Raw genomic sequence first — 22,142 nt, forward strand, 5'->3', positions numbered from 1 at the left:
TAATCTTAGTTACTCAGGAGGCTAAAATTTGAAAACCACATGTAATGTACTTAATTTCTTCTAATGCCTGATGCAATATAAATGCTGTGTAAATAGCTCTAGCTTCTTGTGTAGGGAATGACGAAAAGAAATCTGTTCACATCATTTCACATGTAATATTTTAAGAGTATGTCTAGTCTACAGTTGGTTGAGGATGGCTGAATCCTCAGATAAAACTTGCAGATACAGGTTGCTGACTGTTTTTCTGTGGTACAAAAATGCCTTTCATAGTGTGAAAATAGAATTTGTATGTTTCATTTGACTGTGTTTTGTGATTTAACTTAAATCTGATGTAGGCTTAGATGTTAATTGTTTTTGCCTTCATGCTATAATTAGGTTTATCTATTTGTTATTTTTACAGTGAATTTCAGCAACTGCAATGGCAAAAGGAAAGTACAGTATGAAAGCAGTGAGCCAGCAGACTTCAAGGTAGATGAAGATGGCATGGTGTATGCCCTGAGAAGCTTTCCACTATCTTCCGAGCAGACCAAATTCCTGATATATGCCCAAGACCAAGAGACCCAGGAGAAGTGGCAAATGGCAGTAAAACTGAGCCTCAAGCCCACCTTTGCGGAAGAATCTGCCAAGGTATATAACTAAATATGGCTTTGGAGCAGATGTGTAAAAATCAGACATGAGCACTCTGATCTAAATATGTACTTGGCTGCATGTCATGTAAGTGGGTGGCTAGTATTTGAATTTTTATGAACTGCAGCCCCTCTAATAATATTTTCTTGTGTTTTTAATGTGTTATACTTAGTAATCAACCAGAAATTACAATTGGAAGTCCTGTGTATGTTTTGAGATTTATAATTTAAGTTAGGAGCAGTTTCTTTTAAATTTCTTAGAAGCTTTAGAACCCATTAAGTAAAACCACAAAACAAACACTCTTTGCAAGACATCATCAGTCACCTTTAGTGGATAGGAAGTACTGATTTACAGTGATAGCAGGAATGCATTTCTAGCAATAAGTGTTGGATTCAGTTTTGTTTTTTAACAAACAAATGGAGGAGTATGAATTATCTATTGTACTGGTATGCCATTTGGGAATGATATACTCCCTTTGCTAAGAACTAAAATGAATAAGATATCTAGCCTAGCAATTCAGTTGCTGTTTTTTTCAGTGCACATTTATTGAGCACTTACTGTAAGTTACTATATCAGGAATTTTAAACAAAAGATATAATAAATTCTTCCAAAAAGTTATGGTATTATCTTATGAATATCCATGCTCTTTGAATTAATTCACTCAGATATTCAGAAGCCCATGGTTTTATGAACTTGGAAATTATATCTTGTGTATTTATTAGATTGACAGATAAGAACACATATTTTGATTTCTGGTATTTAATTATAAATATATGTATCCAGAGTCAAATATGAATGAGTATAACAGAGGGGAATATATAAATTTTCTCTTACTCTACTGTTGTGGTATCAACTTGTGAGATTTTAGTTGTTAATCTATTAACTGTTAAAGGAAAGCATGCCATTTGTGTATGTAGTGAGAAAGTGGAAAGTGATTGACTGAAAAGGTATTGTTACTGCTATTGTTGACTCTGTGTTCTGGCAAAGTTGCTTCAACTTAGATATTTGCACTGAAGCAGTAAGAGCTAATGGCTAAAGTGTCTGCAGATTTGGAGAGGAAACAGAAGGAAATGTTGACATGTAGCAGAGATTAATACCTAGTGTGCAAAGTGGGTCATTCACAGCATTCATCACAACTGACATAGGTTTAGAATAATTACAACATTAATTCTGTGGGATTTAATAGGGTCATAAATATTTGAGACATTCTTTAGTAATATGTATTAAACTTCTATGGAACTCAAATTATAGTTGAGCACATCAAGATCTAAATTTAATGTACAGGAACACATTACCTGAACTGTGGTTTAAACTAATGAGAAATATATAAAAGGGTACTATTCAATTTAGCATAATGTTAACTGTTATCTAAGATGGTTTATAGAAATTGCCAGTAGTTTACACAATTGAACATTATAATAAATTGTTAAGTATTCAACTTTTCAATTAACAGTGCAACCCCCCTCCAAAAATAAGGGAAAGGACAGGAGAAAGAATAGAGTTTTTTTTGTTGTTGTTCATAATGAAACATGGTATGAAACACATAGGAACCATTAATAGTAAAATTCTGTTAGAAAATACTTTGCCTAGTCCTCAGGGATATCTCGTTGTATTTTAATGCAAAGGAGTCACATGAAATTGAAGAAATAGTATTCCCAAGACAATTCACCAAGCACAGTGGCCACCTACAAAGACAGAAGAGAGATTGGGTGATCCCTCCTATCAACTTGCCAGAAAACTCCAGAGGACCTTTTCCTCAAGAGCTTGTCAGGGTACGTGACATAATATTAATTTTTCCATATAAGGTGGCAAGTATATGTTAGATACAGCTTTATGTTGAAAATGCTTTTGTGTATATTTTTTAATATATCAGAACTTAAGATCTGTATGCACAAAAGCTATCTTTGTATAGGTAGATTTTGTTTTTGTATAGGTAGAATTTCTAGAGTGTTTCAGAAAACAAGTTATTTTCTTTTGTTATCTCTTGGATTACTCATATGTACGTGCAGCTCCCCAGGTAGTAGACACAAGATGACAATGCTTGTTGGGTGTGTAAATTCATGGATCCCCAAATGTGTCTCAAACTCACTGTCCCAGCACAGACCCCAGAAGATACCTATCACATGTGGGGTGCTCCATGATGAACTCTACCCTCCACAGATAGCTTTGGGGATAAAGGAAAAAAATGTTATTGTTTGCTAAAAATACCAGTAGCAAATGCATTGGACATTTTTTTTTTTGTCGGTCATGGGGCTTGAACTCTGGGCCTGGGCGCTGCCCCTGTGCTCTTCAGCTCAAAGCTAGCACTGTACCACTTGAGCCACAGTACCACTTCCGTTTTTCTGAGTGGTTTATTGGAGATAAGAGTCTCACTGTCTTTCCTGCCCGGGCTGGCTTTGAACCGTGATCCTCAAATCTCAGCCTCCTGAGTAGCTAGGATTATAGGCATGAGCCACTGGCGCCCAGGTGTGAGTCACTGGCGCCCAGCCTGAACATTTTTTTTTTAAAGCTGACATTGTTTCTCTGTCTTGCTGGCAATAAATGACATCTCTTTTTAAAGCCTGTCACCAAAAGCAAAGAAGAGGAGGAGGACCGGGGAGAGTTTCTTCGGTGGTCGAGGAAGAGATGGAGCAAGTTTGTTACTGAACAAGGGCATGAAGTGCAGCGTGCCCTCTCTCTAATGAGCTCATTTATTCTCTCCTTTAATGTGATTGTTTGCTTGATCTTCAGATCAGGTCTGATAGAGATACAAACCTCTCACTGCGGTACAGCGTAACTGGGCCAGGAGCTGACCAGCCTCCGACTGGCATCTTCATTATCAACCCCATCTCAGGACAGCTGTCCGTGACAAAGCCTCTGGACCGGGAGCTGATAGCTCGGTTTCATGTAAGATTTCAGTCTTCCAATAAGTCTGTGTAGTCTTTCTCTTCTGAATGTGTATGGAATTTAGCAAAGCCTCCTGCCACTAAGCCTTTACAATGAGCATTTATACACTAGATCTGTAGCCTTTTGACTTATTTTAATAATTTTAATTTTTTTTGTAGAATTGATGTATGCTTTTGGTAAGAATGAAATTATGCTGAGAGGAGAAAGAAAAAGAATGAGGGGTCAGATTGGCTAAAATCCTCAGTACTGTTTGCATGTCATTCTGACCTTTAGATGTATGCTTCTATAAAACTATAAATTTGTAGGAATGGGATGGAAAGTTTTCCATGTAAAATATATGACAGTGACAACATCATTATTAATGTCATGTATAAGAATTAAATAGCATCTCTTACTCTTGGACTATTTTCTTTTGGATTGTTTATTTTTCTTTCTGTTGTTGAGGATCTTTTGTGGATGGATTGTGCCTGTAATTCTAACTATTCAGAAGGAAGAGTTCAGAAGACTGTGGTTCCAGTCTACTCAGCTTGTTGGTTGAAATGGTATCTTGCTAACATTTTCCCCGGGGTAGCCTGGAACCACAGCTCTCCTAGCTAGAGTAGGTGAAATGATCATCAGGGTCTAAGAAAGCCTCCTTGGGCAAAAAACATGAGATCCTTCCTGAAGGAACATCATTATTGTCCATCTTTTATTTTTATCTGTCTGTGTTACTAAACACTGCTTACAGTTGTATCATTGGAAAACATAAGGTTTTATGTGTGTCTGTGTGTCTATGTGTGCCAGTCCTGGAGCTGGAGCTTGAATAAGGGCCTGGGCACTGTCCCTCAGCTTTTGTGCTCAAGGCTAGTGCTCTACCACTTGAGGCAGAGCTCTGCTTCCAGCTTTCCAGTGATTACTTAGCTTCAAAACACAATCCTCAGATCTCTGCCTCCTGAGTAGCTAGGATTATAGGCATGAGCCACTTGTGCCTGCCTTTATAACATGTTTTTTACATTGTGAAATTCATTTTAAAAATTGTAATATATTAGGGTTTTCCAGGAATATTCTAAGTTGCTCATCTCTCAAGTTGCAATTTTTACCTGTGAGAAATGATTTTACTAAAAGAGAGAGGAATATAGACCCCCTTTGGTTTCTACTATGGCTAGCCTGGTATCTTAACAGCAGCTGCACTTGGATGTATTGACACTTAATCACCAAAATTTCATCCCATGTTCTCATGTGTTTGTTGCTAATCTCCTATTTTTCTCACTGATATTCATTGAATTTTGTATTTGGACAAACATGTAAAATTATGCATTTAAAATTTTTGTAGATTTCCCTACATCTAAACAGACAGACAAGCACATAAAGAATAAAAATGGGTTAATTTCTGAACACTCCTCAATATTACCTCTTCCAAAAGACTTGATTATCAGCCCATTATTTCAAAATTCTTGAAGGAGTAGGTAGGTTATTATAATACTTTTTATATTCTTCTAAAGAGAAAGAAGTAAGCATTCTTAATGCCAGACTGCATGGTATCAGTGGAGAAACTTGATTAGTTAGCACATAATAGTAAAGTCTTTAATTGGACTGGTCTCTGATTTGTGAATATTTGTAAATGTGAATAGAATGAAAATCCATTGTTGCCGGGTGCTGGTGGCTCACGCCTGTAATCCTAGCTACTCAGGAGGCTGAGATCTGAGGATCGCGGTTCAAAGCCAGCCCGGGCAGGAGAGACCATGAGACTCTTATCTCCAATAAACCACCAGAAAACCGGAAGTGGCGCTGTAGCTCAAGTGGCAGAGCGCTCGCCTTGAGCTGAAGAGCTGAGGGACAGCGCCCAGCCCAGAGTTCAAGCCCCATGACCGACAAAAAAAAAAAAAAATCCATTGTCTTCTTACATGAATTCTCACTGAACTCCTTTGTTTAAAGCTTAGGAAATGAATATATTTAAGTAAGTTTTGGAGTAAACTTTTGTTCTTGTTATTTGCATACTAGCAGACCAATGCCAAAACCAAAATGTAATTACAGATTTGGAAGTATTAAGATTACATATTTTATGTCATTTTAACTTAGATTCAGTATTAAAAATACATTAATTGAATATAATACATTACATGTGTCAAGGGAAAATAAATCATCCTTATAGGTATTGAAAAGAAATAATAAAATTTACATTGTGCCATGTGTTTAATAATGTCTAAACAAACAATAATATATTGGTGCACTTTTATCAATGTGATGGAACCCATCCAACTGAGCCAACAGGATCAGACACGAAAGGAAAACTATAGCAGCATTCCAGCTAATAGGAGACAATTCCATGGAACACGAACACTACCTTTGAAAAAGAAGAAAAAAAATATTTGCCAGATGAACAGACTTCACAGATAGTCTGCCAAGAATAACTAAATGATTACATTGTATTAAAAGAAAAATAATAAAACTTCTCAAAGCATATTTCCCACACTGAGAGCTAGAGCTATGGAGAAGAACAGCTACCTTAGATGCTCATGTATTTTTGATGTTCATGAATGAGTTTGCAATTTAAAAAGAGCAGTGTGTGAATACTCCCTGTGCATATTTAATTTTTGTTTCTGTCCTATTCTCTGGATCTTTGTGACTGCTCTTTGGGAACACCACAGTTTTACTTACCCTGACTCTATCCTATATATTCAGTTAAAAAAGTTTAGATCAGAACAGAACTGGCTTTGCATCTGGGTTCTGTCAACAGACAGAATGATGTACGACCATGGGTTAACTCAGATTCTGAAACTCTTGTTTTCTCATCTTCAAGTGCCAGTCATTGCCATTTAACTCTTTGGTGTTAGACTAAATGAGTTCAAACCACCTGATCCCTGGGTTCAATTCTTCTCTATCTGCCCTGTTTATATGGAGTTAGGCTACTCAGGTTTTATTTTGCTTCTAAACTTGCTCTATTCACTACTTCAGTATCATTGTAATTGTATATTTTATCTTCTCACAAAAAATCTGTTAAGTATGTTTTCTGATTATTTTTGCAGCTAAGGGCACATGCAGTAGATATTAATGGCAATCAAGTGGAGAATCCCATTGATATTGTCATCAATGTTATTGACATGAATGATAACAGACCTGAGTTCTTGCACCAGGTTTGGAATGGGACCGTACCTGAAGGATCAAAGCCTGGTAAGTTGCAAATAATAATTTAGAGATGACTTAAATAAATGTTGTGTAAGCTGACACTGTCATGTAAGCTACAAATGAGAAATTGTGCAAGTCTTTTGTTGTCATTTAATTTCAGCCATAATATTTTAGAGCAAAGGGAAGGTAACTTAGGGGAAAACATTGAAAAGCAAAAACTGTACACATGACCATTTTCCTCATCTTTGAAAACAATATATACTACAATTTCATACTCTTATCATGTAGAATCTATAGGAACCTTTCATTGTGCTCCAGTAAAGTCAAAGCAACTTGAAAACAGAAGAAAAAAGGCTTTTTGCCTATAAAGGACCAATGTGATCACAGGAGACAGAGCAGGAACTACAGCCCAATTGCCTGGAAGGTCGTTGTTTCTTGGAGCAGGTGTTGAAGGAAAACCAGTAGCAGTCAGGAGCTGGTGACAGCTGTGACTACTGCCCTCTAGCTACACTGGACACTAACTTGAGGATGTCTATGGTGTCCTCTGCTGCCCTCTTTTCAGCAAGCACAAGGAAAAGAGGCCTGGCCTAGAAACAGTACTTGCTGGAAGCTTCTCCACTTAGAAAGTGGTATTTAACAAATGTTTCAGGTCTTTGCACTGAAAACACCGAAGATTTCAGTCACGGTAGACTAGCTAAGTCTGAGAGGCCTATTTTAAAACCTCTAGTGGGTAAGGCAGTCAAGCAAGCTTTCCTGAGAAGACTTGATGGTTAGAGAGATTTAATGAACTATATTATTTATTTTATATTTTATAAAACTTCTGCATTTAAGCTTGTGTTACATGATGCCTTGGTCACTGTATGGGATCATGTAACTTTGTTCATGAGCAAAATTTATAAAAATTAGCAACTGTTCCATAAACAGGCACTTTTTTCTTGATCTAAGTGTGCTTCTTTATTATCTCAGATGAGGATAGGAGAGGGAGGGAGGAAGGGAGGGCTGGAAGGAAGCTCAGGAAGCTGTGGCTATTTTCCAAGACACATTTACAGAAGAGCTCCCATCCATGTTATAGTTAAAAAACTTGTTATAAATGAGGCTTGTTAAGTATTTCCATATTAAAATATATGAATATCCTCAAAATAGATAAACCTTAACCTTTTTTGGAACTGAAGTTTTGTTTTTTTTTTGGTACTTTTTATTGTAAAAATATTGTACAGAAGGGTTACAGTTACATGAGCAAGGTACATTTCCTACCGAGCATTGTTGCCTCCTCCTTTGTTTTTTCCCTACCATCCCTTCCCCCCCCCCACCTCCACAACTACATTCCTCACCCCCGCCAAAGTTATACAGTTTGTTTTCAACATAGTGTCTTGTACATCTCATTGTTACAATGGGTCAACCTTATCCCTATTTAAGCATTTTGTTTTTTTCCCTTCCCCTCCTGAGTTAGAGATGCAGGGCACCCACATCAAATACAGTGAAAACGGGTTATACCATGGGGGAGGAACATACAAAGAAACAAAAAATCGCATGGTACATTATAAATACATTAGAAACAATAGCAAGAAAGAAAAAAATATTTGTGCCACTATCTTGGGGTTCATTTCACTTAACAGCATCTTATATGGTCATATGTACATAATTTTTTACCCTTTCTACTTGTCTTACTCATGTTCTAGTTATTAGGTCTGAAGTTTCGTTTGCTCAAAACCATTTCTTCTTTTTTTATTGGTTCAAATTTTATAAAATATACAGCTTCCCAGATTTTGTTCAAATTAAGCCATTCAAGCTAAATTCATTACTTACTTGACCATGAATTTGTATTTAAGCCTTTCCAAATTAAAAACTGTAACCACATTCAAATTAAAGACATTTTATTCGTGTATTTCCTGTAGTTTGAAAATATCTTCTAGTCAAAGATTGGCAGTGCTATGACTCTTGAATCAAACTGAGCATTTCTCATTACTTTGGCTCAAGGTTTGGAAATAAACTTTTAAAAAACCGTTCATCCATCCATTCATTCATTGAATAATGAATGGTAAAGCAGATGCCTTGTGCTTGATCCTGTTCCTTACTGTGTTTATAGGAATGATAAGCAAGTTTCTGTCCTATATGAACCTAAATTCTAGTAGGAGAGGAAACTAACTCATAAGCAGGCATGCAGATATGGATAAAATTTTTGAAAAAATAAGCAGGTAGACATGATATCTGTTAATGTGTGAGCCAGGTACTAGTGTCTCATGCCTGTAATCCTAGCTACTCAAGAGGCTGAACTATGAAAAATGTAGTTCTGAAGCCAGCCCAGATAGAAAACTCTGAGAGAGTCTATCCTCAAAATAATGAGCAAAAACTCTTGATGAAACTGCAGCTAAAATGGTCGAGCACCAGCTGAGCAAGTGAGAAGCCTTGAATTCTAAATGCCAGTATGGGATGGAGTAAAACATATTCCCCTTTTTGTAGGTAAACTGTAATGAAGGCTAGTACTCTTCATTGCTCCTCTTCACTGTCTCTAGGGACATATGTGATGACTGTAACTGCAATTGATGCTGATGATCCCAATGCTCTGAATGGAATGCTGAGGTACAGAATCCTGTCCCAAGCTCCGAGCACCCCATCACCCAACATGTTTACAATCAACAATGAGACTGGAGACATTATCACAGTGGCAGCTGGGCTTGATCGAGAAGTAAGCATATCAAAGTTTGTATTTGTGTTTGTTTTTAATCTTAAAGGTGAGCTCTCTCTCCCTCTCTCTCTCTATATATATTATATATATGTATTATGTATCAATATATAAAATCTTCAACCCCAATTCATAATATATCTACATTATTACTCACATACTAATTTTCATAATGCTCTCTCTACCTTATTATTTTTAAGCTTGCATTTTTTGTACATTGGATAAATTGTTAGCCTAAATAATATTTAGTGTAATGATTGACTAAAACCAATACTCTCTAATATCTAGTTTTTAAAGTTCCAAGGACTCCTTCAGTTTTCCTTAAAAAAGTTTTTTATTGCCACAAGAAAGATAAATCAATGCATCATAAGTTTTTACATTTACATTTTGAAAAGCCTACAAATTACATGTGTTGTTAGGTGAGTTTTAGAGCCTCGGTGGATAGCGTGATTTGTGTAATACAAGGAGATTTTTTTCCCCCTTTATCAGCACTTGTGCCTTAACTTTAGTTAATTTAACAGATCTGAGTACTAGTAACTGTATCGATTCTATTGACAAGCATTTAAAGGCATACATGGCAGATAGCCATATTTCTGTCATATTTTGGTGTAAAGGCAATGTTGGGGCAATAAAATGCCATGTAGTATTCTGTACTGGTAAGTGTTCAATGGACTGTCAGCTGCAGGTTGACAGGTTGCTCTGCTGTGTTCTCGTGCACGTCTGTGCTCTTGTCCGAGGAATTCTTCTGTTAGGAAGGTTTTTGGGCCCTTTTCTTTCTCTAGAACCTTCAGTTCTCTATGATCTGATTCATGTTCTGCACCTATCATTTGTTGAATATTCAGCTCCCATGAAATTGCTGTGTTCTTTCTCATCTCTCTATTCTGATCATTTTCCTACAGATTCTCAAGGTCATTATTTGGACTGTCCATAAGTATTGTTTGAGTGAATTATCCAAGTGGCAGCCTCATAGAGATTTATGCTTTGCAGATTTCTGGCTGAGACAGCTCTTACTGTAATGAAACCTCAGATTATATATGTCAAAAGGAAACATTACACCCACCGCAATAAATGTTATTGACAAGGATTTTAGAAGTTGGTTTTTGACACTTTATTTGCTATAGTAGCTAGCATTGGATCGAAGAAAACATTGCTATTACAATTAATTATATATACACAATAGTGCTCGAAGCACTATAATAAAGTAATATGATCCAATCAAGATTACTTTATTCACAATTATTTGAGAGGTTTACTTAGGAGTTAGATGTATGCCTGTGGCATTGTACCTATTAGTTTCTGCCTGTCAATTCTTTTCCTAACAGTGTTTTGCATGAGAGATTGTTGAAATGAGTTTCATTCTTGCAGTAGTACTTTTAGTTCAGTGATATTCAGAACATGTATGTCTTTTCAACTTTTCTATTACAATATGAAATACTGTTCTTATAGGTCAATAAACTCAGCACGGATGCCCTATTTTTATGAGATTAGGGGTAATTTTTCAATAGTCTTTCTCGAGTGCCAGTTTGTTCATATACCAAGTAGATTTAGCTTAGTTCACAAACCTCAGACTGCTCCTTCATTTAAACTGTCATTGTAAGATAGAGAAAGGGACCTTCATCGCATGTTATCTAATACTATTTCTATCACATTTGCCATGTTTGTTTTATTGCAAAAAAGAAGTTTGGAGAAGTAAAATGCACTTTCTAAGGCTGATCCACCATGTTGAAAAATCAAAAAAAAACTGTATTTAGTTTAGAGAATGAAAGCAGAGAATGAAAGCTTGAAGTGGTGGAGCTGTAATCGCAATTTAAGTGTGTCTTCCAGTGGACAGTGAAGCCATTCACCACCCCTCGATAACACTAACAGAGAAATAGACTTGAAACTATGGAGTCATGGGCAGAGATGATAGAAGAAATTGCTTTTTGACAGTGAAATTATTAAACACAACAATGAGTTACTAGAGGAAATTATGGAAAACCTTCCTTTTCTGAAAGTCATTTAACATAGGAAAAATATCTATCTTGCATGGTTTATGGTAATTCTGCCTGAAGCCAAGGACAAATTACTCTGACTTTTTCAGGCCTTGTGCGGGCTTGAAATTTTATTTCTATTAGAATTCACAGTTTCCTTTTTGTCAGAATTAATTTCCATTGTTGTTCACCCAGGATATGATACCTTTAAGTGATGGATGTCTTAATCATTAAAATGGTTACCTAGTGTCAGCTTCTTAATTTTTCTGAAAGCTAAAACAGAAAAATCTCTACGCTTTGGGTTCTCCAAATCTATACCAAAGTATGTTATCCAGTCTTCAAAGTAGTTTCATTTTATCCACAACTCTGTTCTTGCTACAATACTTGGTGGTGGCCTTCCTGGCCTCATCCATTTGTTTCACTTCAGGGCTCTTTTCTGCCTTCATTGGACAGACTGTCCATCAGTCTTTCACCAACTGCTCTATGTGTGCAGTGGGCTGTTTGACCTTCATTGAACTATAGCCTCAACTCTCATATCTGTAAATAAAATAATCATGTGAAGCCCGGCGCCAGTGGCTCACACCTATCATCCTAGATATTAAGGAGACGGAGTTCTGAGCATCATGGTTCAAAGCCAGTCCAGGAAAGAAAGTCTGTGAGACTCCTATCTCCAATATACCACCAGAAAACTGGAAGTGGTGCTGTGGCTTAAGTGGTAGAGCACTTTTTGCCTTGAGCTGAAGAGCTCAGTAACAGTGCCCAGGCCCAGATAAATAATAATAATAGTAGTAGTAATAATATGAGCTGTTTTGTGAGATGATGGAGGGATTGTGTAGTGTGGCACATGAAGCAGTCATTTAGCACAGTGCCCATCATTTTTCCCATTGCCCTCAGAAATGGCAGTACCTTCACTTATGGTTATTCCTTGTATTCCTTGTCATAACTATTCTCATGGCAGAGGAAGAGTGATACCTTCCGGTTTTATAGGCATAATAATTTTTTCATTTTTTGTTGTCTTTCTTGATGCATGAGCTCCCTCTTACCCCACTTGAAATCTGGGCTTCTGCCTGCTTCCCCCAGTTAAGAGACACATGCTACATACATATTATTTGATTTTTGCTATTTTGGAGACAGTGTCATACTACATTGCCCAAGCTGGTCCCAAACTTCTAGGCTTAAGAGATCCTCCTTTACTCAGTCTCCTGCGTAACTGGGACTACAGTTGTCTACTGCCATACCAGCTTGAACATGCATTCTAACTTCCTTGGAGGATACTTACATAGTAGAGTTGTTAGCATTACAACTGATTAACACAAACATGGTTTAAGTGTCTCAACCACTGATGGCTGGACATCCATTGCAAGTTCAGATTTCCAAGCCTTTCCAAGGCTGTTTTCTAGTCTTTGAAATGAGTATGTTATTGTGAAGACTAAATGAAATATCAGATAGAGTTTACCACAGTGCCTGATTCATACTGCTCAGTTTCAATAAAGAGCATTGCTACTATTGTCAAGGTCCCTAGAACAGTGTCACCTATGGACAGTATGAAAAATAGAAGATAAACTATAAATTTACAAGGCAGGTAAAATTTTCATTTTCGTTTTCATAGATTAGAAATTGGTGCTTAGCAGTTAAAATTTTAATTCTTACTAACAAACCTGTACTTCCCTTATAAGTTTGCTTACTTATTCATCCACTGACACCACCCAGGGGGAAAAAAAGTATATTACCTTCTTCCTGAACCTGTGATCATAAGGAATTTCCTGTTTCATTATCACCTTTTTTCAGTCTTCTAAGGTCATGTCTAGTTGCCTTTAGCAAACAGCTCTTCACCAGTCACAATCTATTTGCTCATCAAGTTCTTCTCTACATCCTTCTAAAGATTTTTTAAAATATATTTTTATTGTAAAGATACTGTACAGAGAGGTTACAGTTACATGAGTAAGGTAGTGAGTCCGTTTCCTATGGAGCATTGTTACTCCCTCCTTTGTTATTTTTGTCAAGGTGTTGTACAGAGGGATTACAGCTACATACATGAGGTAATTGGCACACTTCTTGTTGAGCCTTGTTAACCCTTAAAGACTTCTTATATTCATTCCTCCCTCTGAGCTTTGAGGTCTATTTGGGGAAGCCCTATTAAAGACTTTTTGCACTTTCTTCCTATTCTTGCTACAGCTGCATATTACATTTGGTCCTGTAATTGCTTATGATCTGTCTCCATCACTTAGTGGGAGAAAGCAAGGTCATGCCTGGTTTTGTTTACTATACTTTATGAGTAAATACTGCCTTGTATTTAGTGGAATTTCAACATGTGTTTGTCAAGTGAATAACTGCTGTTCACTCACTTATATTTCTCAAATCCAGTATATAATGCTGTGCTTCACATATGTACAGTACTGGTTTTAGTTTGTTCATGTAGAGAAGCCTATAGCAACAAGAGGCACCAAGGTTCTTAGCTACTGCTCTATTAAACAGAGCTCACCAGAATCTGAACAGGCTCTTGTATTTATTCTTTATAATTATATTTATGGCAGATGACACTATTTCAATTCATGGTAGTTTTACAATAAATCAAGTTTTAAAAGAGAGTTAAAGATAAATCAGAAATGACTCTTGATAGGGAAAAAATGCAGATATGGCAGAATTAGGAAGATTGGTAGGATTCCCTACAGTTTTAGAAATAGTGAGCTACTTTATTATAGTCTTCTGTAAGTTTTAATAAGTAAACGTAAATAAGAGGATTATTTTTCCCTAACCAGGAATGATTTTTATATGGTAACACAACACTAAAGATTTCTCCTTCATTTACTCTTCCAACTAGGAAGTCAAAAGCATTCATTACTAGCTTCCTCTGTTGGACATTGTGCTATGTATCAGGGACACAAACATGAGCAAACTAGAGGTCTCTAGAGAGAGGAATGTATGTGCATGCCTGGGTGTGAGTGTGGATGTGGTATGTATGCACTACTAAGGCACAAGTAATAGAGCAAGAACAGGCATACAGTGTCCACAGCCATGGAAACCAGACACTATGATAGAGATACAGGTGATTCACAGACCTGAGGACCTAAACAACTCATCCTCAAGGATTTTCACCAGTCATCTCAGAGGCAGACTCAGAGTGAAGGAATAAATATTCTGAGCTAAGGTTCTCAACCATGGCACTACTAACTGACATTTTGGACTAGGTAATTATTTCTTATAAGGGTCTGTCCTCTACAAGAATGCCTGATCTCTGGATAGATGTCAGTCATAATCTCCAAATTGTAATAACTGAAAAGATCTCTGGCAGTGCACAATCACATAATTAAGAGAGAACCATTGTTATATGCAGCGGAGGTTTGGGAGGATTGTCAAAGGCAAGAGTGTAGAATCATGAAAATAAGTAGCAAACACTCAAAAGTGTTAGGGCAAACAAATGAGAGCAGATAACTTTGGTGAAATGTCTGTAGCAGAGAGAAGAAATGATAATGGGCAGGTGAGTGGAGATTTGATCGCATGTAGAGCAGGAAGTCAAGTTTTAATACAGACTCCCTTCCTTCGCCTTCCAAGGTAGGAAGTCACATTACTAAAAATCTAAATGTCAGTCATTCACAACCAGATGCCTAATAACTAAATTAAACAATGCCCAACCCCATAAGAAAAACAAAGAAGCTGCTGCTGTACATGGCTCCATTGCCTAAAATGCAAGTTATCGTCTTCCTTATAAAGCCATTGTACCAATCAAGCATTTGAAAATGAGATTTTAATTTATTTACCAAGTAGGTGCTTAAACATTTATGGGCACTGTGTTTTAGAAATAAAAATGTTGTTTTAAAACACGAAGATTTCAAGACTACATTGACATAAAAGGAAATTCCAGTTATTAACTACAGATCTCAGTATTTCAGTTTAATACAAAATTGTGTGCATTATGATATATGACTGTAAAATCTTAGAGAATAGACTATTGATAATTGTTTTAATTTTTCTTTTTAAAAATACCCATTTTTTTCAACCTAGTTGAATCCAATCCAAATTTTTTCTATTTTTTGTTTTCTTTTTTATTTATTCTTCCTATTTTCCCCTTTTCTTATTTCTTTTTTTCTCTCTCTCCCTGTCTTCTCTCTTCTCCCTCTCCCTCTCCTGCTCTCTCCCTTTACAATGCCAGTGGAGGCTTAGATCTGAGCAGGAAAGTTTGTGAGATTATCTCCAATTAATCACAAAATATTAAAAAGCTGAAATTGGAAACTGCATTGCTCAAATGGTAGAACTCCAGCCTTGAGTGAATGAGCTGTCCTAAGTTTAAGCTGTAGTACTGATACACATACATACATATACACACCCACAACCAAAAAAACATGAAAGAACTATAACTGGAAATTACAACCAGCAGCTAACAAGACAGTATTTCAGTAGTCATCACAAATTTTTGGTTTCATTGGGGAAGCTGAATTGAAGGTCTTGCAAATCTTTCAGTAACCACAAGATCACTAAACTGCACTAACCCTCTTGGTTGAAAAAGGAAAACATTGAAAAATATTACAGCTCACTTACGCATTATAGTTCAGTGTGATGACTTAGGAAAACTTAAGATGGTTCAACCAGTGCTATTCCTTTTTTTTTTTTTGCTTAAAAATGTGGTATTTTCTTTTCTAGGAAGACAAAAAAAAAAAGAAAAAGAAACCTTAAAATAAATAACTGCTAGAGATTGGCATTTGGGTGGACAGAATCTTAAAATCTGATGTGTGATGTTTGGCTTTCCCTCCCACTCCTTTCTTTTCCTTGCCCTTCCCTCTAACAACTAAATCAAAAGCTACAATTTGTGTCTGTTCTATGCTCGCAGAAATCCCTTAAGAATGGCCATTCATAATGTCAGTTATATTTAGAATCCAGGGAAACCACACTTTTCAGTGACAGTTGTTTTGTTTTGTATGAAGAAATGAGGTTTGTTGTTCAGAATGGTTTAACATTCACAAAAATGATCTGTAGTTTTTTTTAATCTGCATCAATTTCCGTAGACATTCCAATTTTAATTATTATTTCTGTTAGTTTCCCTATTACAAAACCTGGTCCAGTGTTGTGATGTAGATTTCTTGATCTCAGTGTTCCTTTTTCTTCATTATATTTTTTACTTACATAACAATCAGTCTGTAACTTGAGAGTGTTGGATGCCTGTCTGTTGAGAAACACGTACGAGCATCAGTAAATAGTTCATATCTAAATATAAGATAGAACTATGCTTTAACCTATATGATCTATTTAAATGCCAGCCCATTAAATATATAATCATTCAGTATCTGTTATGGTTGAGGACCAATGATAGAAGCATAACCCCTTTAGTGATGTTTTGGTGTTAATTAAGGACTCTTATTATAGCTTTGGATAGTTCTAGCTATTGGAAATTAGAGGGAAATATTGTGTCCACCTTGTTAACAATGCAAAGAAGAATGTGTAGAGAAATGCATAAATGGAATTGTATACACTTGTTACAATGGAAAGAAGGATGTATAGAGAAATGTATAAATGCAATTGTGTACACATTGTGAATTAAATATTCTTCATTCCTCTTGCTTCTTCATTGCCGTTAGTATCCGTTAGTATGAGAAAATAAATGTAAACTAAAAGACTTGAGTACTTGATTACAATCCTGTGGATGAAAGGAAGAGGTTGAAAGGAGATGGAGTTTTAGCTTAGCTGTGAATTTCACACATCTGCAATAGTTCTTTCCTGTGAGTGGAAGGGAATATACAGAACACAGTTAACTCTCCTTAGACAAGGACCAGACCTGTACTTCGTAAGTTAAAGTAAACTCCACTTGGGAAATTGCAAGTAAATGTTAATCAGAATGAATGATGTTGTGCTCACCGTGAGTAATAAAGAGCCACTTACAGAACAACTGTTATGCTTTCATGAGGAATTAGTTTCACTGAAGTTGCTGTCTTTATGTCTTTTTTAGAAAGTGCAGCAGTATACATTAATAATTCAAGCTACAGATATGGAAGGCAATCCCACGTATGGCCTTTCTAACACAGCCACTGCCGTCATTACAGTGACAGATGTCAATGACAATCCTCCAGAGTTTACTGCCATGACTGTAAGTACAGTTTCTCATTCAAAGAACTTTAGCTCTTCTTGTTCACTACTGAGTTTTGTCGTGAATAATAAAGGCTTTAGATCGAAGTTTGCTTAACCTATTAGTCGAATGGCTACTAACTCAGACGTTTCTGTCCCTGGAGCTTTAAAACAGACCTCTGAGTAATTTGGTTCCTTCCTGGTGGCCAACATGGTTAAAGACATTAAATTATGCTGTCTGGAAGAAATCCTAAAAAGACTATGCTGTTGTAACAAGATTCCTATAAACATTTTCAGAGGCATAATCTACATGAACCCGATTCATGCTACTTTTTTTCAGGATATAATTATACCTTTCCTAAAATTGTTTCCAGTAGACTAGTTATTTCCCTTGATTCCATGTTAACCACCCAGACACTCGCAAATGGTTGATATTTTTAATATTCATATAATGATGATATAATTTGTTTTGAAGAGTGTTACAGTATTTTAAAGTCAGACCTAAATGCCATGATTACTTCTATTGCCAATGTTTTCACTTAGTGTAGAGAATAAAGATTTAATTGGGTAGTAAAATTAGGGTGGTGTGATCAAGACAGTTTGTCCTTCACTTCTTTGACTGAGGTTTGTCTTCCTTATAGTTCTACGGTGAAGTTCCTGAGAACAGAGTGGATGTCATAGTCGCCAATCTAACTGTGACAGATAAGGATCAGCCCCACACGCCTGCCTGGAATGCTGTGTATAAAATCAGTGGTGGAGATCCCACAGGGCGGTTCGCTATTCAGACCGACCCAAACAGCAACGATGGATTAGTCACAGTGGTGAAAGTAAGTGCTCTTTGGGCCTTCAACAGAAACTCAACAATGACCAGGATGTGCCCTGTCTTTTATTGAGACTTTTCCTTTCAAACATGTCTAAATCCAGATTTTATATCTGTTTAATTGGTTATATGTTATATTATTGTATATGTATTGATTATTTAAATCAACTTGAATATTTACTAATGTGAATAGAGTCCCGTTCTTAATAATGTTAATGGAGTTGACATATTAGCAATCTATCAGTTCTTGAAATTTTGATAATCAAAAGCTATTAAGAACCATCTGCAGTACCTACAGTCCTTGTTTCTACAACCATTGGGATTTTGACAGGTACTGAAGGAATAAGAAATATTACATGCATAATCAGTAAGTGAATCCACTTGGCTTTAGAGAGAAAGATGTTCCTGTAAGTGACCTGCCAAGAATTATATGCTGACCTGCATGAATTGAACAGAGCAGAGATTGGAACTTTCCTAAACAAATAATAGAGTAATGAAGAGCGCTAGCCCTGGGACCCCAGCTTTTGGTGTTTAATCCTAGCACTTCCTGGTACTTATAAAACCATGCCCAGTTATTAGACCTCTGTGAAACTTGGATTTCTTACGCAGAAAGTGGGACTTGATAACAGCACCCATGTCACAGCAACTTTTGTGGGCAGTAAGCTTTGTACACTTCAGAAGACCTGTGCATCGTGCTTAGCACGTTGCATCAGGGCCAGTTCATGTGCTAATGGATCCACTTGAAGTAGTATAATCTTACTTTCTGGCTCCCTTCACGTCTTATTTAAAATACTTCAAAAAGGGGACATTGAATTGAGACTTTAGACTAAGAGAAAGCTGTGTGCTTGAAGATTTGAGATTAAGAAACATAGTTTGTTCTGATAATGTGGCTTTTTCATGATCAACTTGGTGGGTCTTAGGCTACCAGCCATGGCATGAAAGTTTTCAGTGCCCTTTCTTTCCTGTTATTACTGCACGTGATGCCTGTTTGTACCTCCACTGAAAGGTGGACAAGAGAAATGCAAAATGATCACTAGGCTTTAGTAAAAGCGAGATTCAGTGGAACTTTGGAAGTTAATATTTACATGAAGCATTTTCCTGTGTGTTGCATCAATATGGAGTGTTGTTCTCAGATTTGGGACTTTTATAAACTGTTAAAATACTCAAAATTATTTTGGATGACAGCCAACTTTAGTTACTAAATAAGAGGGAACAAAAAAAAATGAAAAGCCTTCCACCTAGAAACACTTTTTTATTTTCAGTACCGGGGTTTGAACTCATGACCAGTATGCTGTCTCTGAGCTTTTTTGCTCAAAGCTAGCTCTCTACCATTGACCCACAACTCCACTTCCAGCTTTTTAGTGATTACTTGGACATGAGTCTTAATAGACTTTCCTGCCTGGGCTACCTTTAAATTGTGCTCCTTAGATCTCAGGCTCCTGAGTAGCTAAGATTGCAGGCATGTGACACCAGTGCCCAGCAAGTCTTACTTTTAAAAAGTGTGTGTTGTGCACACATGCACACTCATGTGTATGCCTAATACTTTTACTTCAAAATATGTATTGCAAATTATGAAAGATGCTTTTAAATTGGAACATTTAGCTATTTTAAAACATCAGTATCGGTCTGGGAAGGCAGCTCAGTTGGAGAGCGCTTACCTTGCATGCATGAGGCCCCGGGTCCGATTCCTGAGCACCACATAAGCAAAAAGAAAAAAAGCCAGAAATGGCGCTGTGGCTCAAGTGGTAGAGCGCTAGCCTTGAGCTGAAGAGCTGAGGGACAGCGCCCAGGCCCAGAGTTCAGGCCCCACGACTGGACCCCCCCAAAAAAAACACATCAATATCACAATTTCTTGTGCTTTGACTTTTTCTTTTAATTTGTCACTAGCTGATAAATTTCTGTAGATGGAGAGTGGTCTTTGAATCATTGTTTTGAATTCAGAGCCTTACATTTTGATATGAATACCATTATCTATTATTTTGGCCAACAGTGCTGTTTACAAAGAATATCCAAATATTTAGATATAGTGACTAAGTGGATCTGTGTAATAGTCATGTGTTTTCTTTGGTAAGCATAAACCTTTGAAGAACCCAAGGTTTATAAATAGAATTAAATTAGAATAAGTATTTCAGTCATTGACTGTGCAAATGTTTGTTTCCCAGAAATTTGAAAGGAACTTTATATTGTGGTGAGTGAAAAACATGTTAATGTTATGGAAATGGAGCTGATAGACTCAACCACACAATGGAAATATTCTTATTTCTGTAAAAATGTGGTTTTCCCTTTTCTTTTTGTTTTTCAGCCAATCGACTTTGAAACAAATAGGATGTTTGTACTTACTGTTGCTGCAGAAAATCAAGTGCCATTAGCTAAAGGAATTCAGCACCCACCTCAGTCCACTGCAACTGTGTCTGTTACAGTTATTGATGTGAATGAGAACCCTTATTTTGCCCCAAATCCAAAGATTATTCGTCAGGAAGAAGGTCTTCATGCAGGCACAATGTTGACAACTTTCACTGCTCAGGATCCAGATCGATACATGCAGCAGAATATTAGGTATGAATTGTCATCTATGATACTTTTGAGTTTACACTACAGTCTCTGTCATGCATAGAACTTATTTAATTACCATATGATTAAGAAACTTTCATTAGAATATGATCTACTGTTTATAAGGAAATCCTATTTTTGTCTTTTGTTTCTCAATTTTAATTGTTTTGGGTCTTACAGAAAACAGTCTATCAAAAGGTAAGACTCAAGAGAGAGACATTAATTTCTATTAATAAAAATGCTCCTACAGATCTCAACACCCAGAAAAACTTAGAAGGGTATAAATATTTTCCAACATATTTTAAATTATTTGGGGAATTTTTCCTCTCAACATATTCGTGACAAAGGTACAAATGTAAGAATGATTCTATGCCTCTATTATTTAACGTAAAAAATCCTATACCTTTGTTTCTTCCACCTGTCATTTAAAGATAACTATTTAGCCTGTAATTTTATACCAAGCATCTTGAAAATTACAACAGCAAATAAATGGGGAACTTTCAGATGTCAACAAAATTTATCTCTCTTTCTTATATCAGGAAGAAAACTCATGCCAAAACAAGGATCAAAGAGCTAATTAATTTTATCCTGTACCTTTACAGTGACTTTAAAATGTATCAGTAAAGATGCCCAACCTCAGCAAAATGTAATTTATCCTTCCTGGTGAGGGAGCAGATGTCTGACAGAGCACACCCAATATGACTATGATCCATCACTGGTGATGATAATTTTTTAAATTAGCTCATAATTTATTTAGCTTTTTGAACTGCTGCTAACAGATAACTGTGTATATTCTCCATTTTTCCATATAATGAAGACAATTAAGTAGCTAATTAATAACTGTATGAGAATCCTATAGCTTTTATCTCTCAAAACAGCATATTTTCTCCAACATATACAGTGGTCATCAGAGATTGAAATGCAAAGGGCAGTTAAGTAAATAGAGCTGCTAGTACAGATATACACCTGTGAGATTCTTCTAAAGGATGTAAATGTGAGATTTGGCCCTGAGTGGGAGATACTGGTAGGGAATAGGCTTGTGTGGCGATCTCTGGTGAGATTTTGTTAACGTTGTGACAAGGTAATAAGACATTTTTGGAGTTGTGTGTGATATAAAACACAACTTCTGGCTGGGTGCTGGTGGCTCATGTTTGTAATCCTAGTTAATTAAGAGGCTAAGATTGCAGTTTGAAGCCAGCCCAGGCAGGAAAGTCTCTAGGACTGTTCTCACTAATTAATTTCAGAAAAAGATGGAAATACTGTTGTGGCTCAAGTGCAAGGGCACTAGCCTTGAGCAAAAAGGAGTTGTGGGACAGCATCTAGGCCGAGTTTGAACCCCAAGATTGTCAAAAATAACAACGACCATCAATTACAATTTCTCCTAAGTTCATCAGTTCCATTGACGATTTAGGAGGTATATTTGGTCCGTCTTATCAGCATTTTTGAA

At 36.5% G+C, this 22,142-nt stretch overlaps 1 protein-coding gene across 1 annotated transcript in view; it reads left to right on the forward strand.

The window, feature by feature from the left end:
* Nucleotides 1-22,142, forward strand: part of Cdh2 (cadherin 2, type 1, N-cadherin (neuronal)) — a 203,946-nt gene that overhangs the window by 137,846 nt on the left and 43,958 nt on the right. The window contains exons 3-10 of the mRNA XM_013014810.1: nt 401-627; nt 2,253-2,399; nt 3,358-3,513; nt 6,519-6,663; nt 9,132-9,304; nt 17,210-17,347; nt 17,967-18,152; nt 20,448-20,701. Coding sequence (XP_012870264.1) covers nt 401-627; nt 2,253-2,399; nt 3,358-3,513; nt 6,519-6,663; nt 9,132-9,304; nt 17,210-17,347; nt 17,967-18,152; nt 20,448-20,701 — 1,426 coding nt within the window. The remainder of the gene's footprint in view (nt 1-400; nt 628-2,252; nt 2,400-3,357; nt 3,514-6,518; nt 6,664-9,131; nt 9,305-17,209; nt 17,348-17,966; nt 18,153-20,447; nt 20,702-22,142) is intronic.

The sequence above is a fragment of the Dipodomys ordii genome, unplaced genomic scaffold (genome assembly GCF_000151885.1).
Source record: "Dipodomys ordii isolate 6190 unplaced genomic scaffold, Dord_2.0 Scaffold25, whole genome shotgun sequence".
NCBI classification, from domain to species: Eukaryota; Metazoa; Chordata; class Mammalia; order Rodentia; family Heteromyidae; genus Dipodomys; species Dipodomys ordii.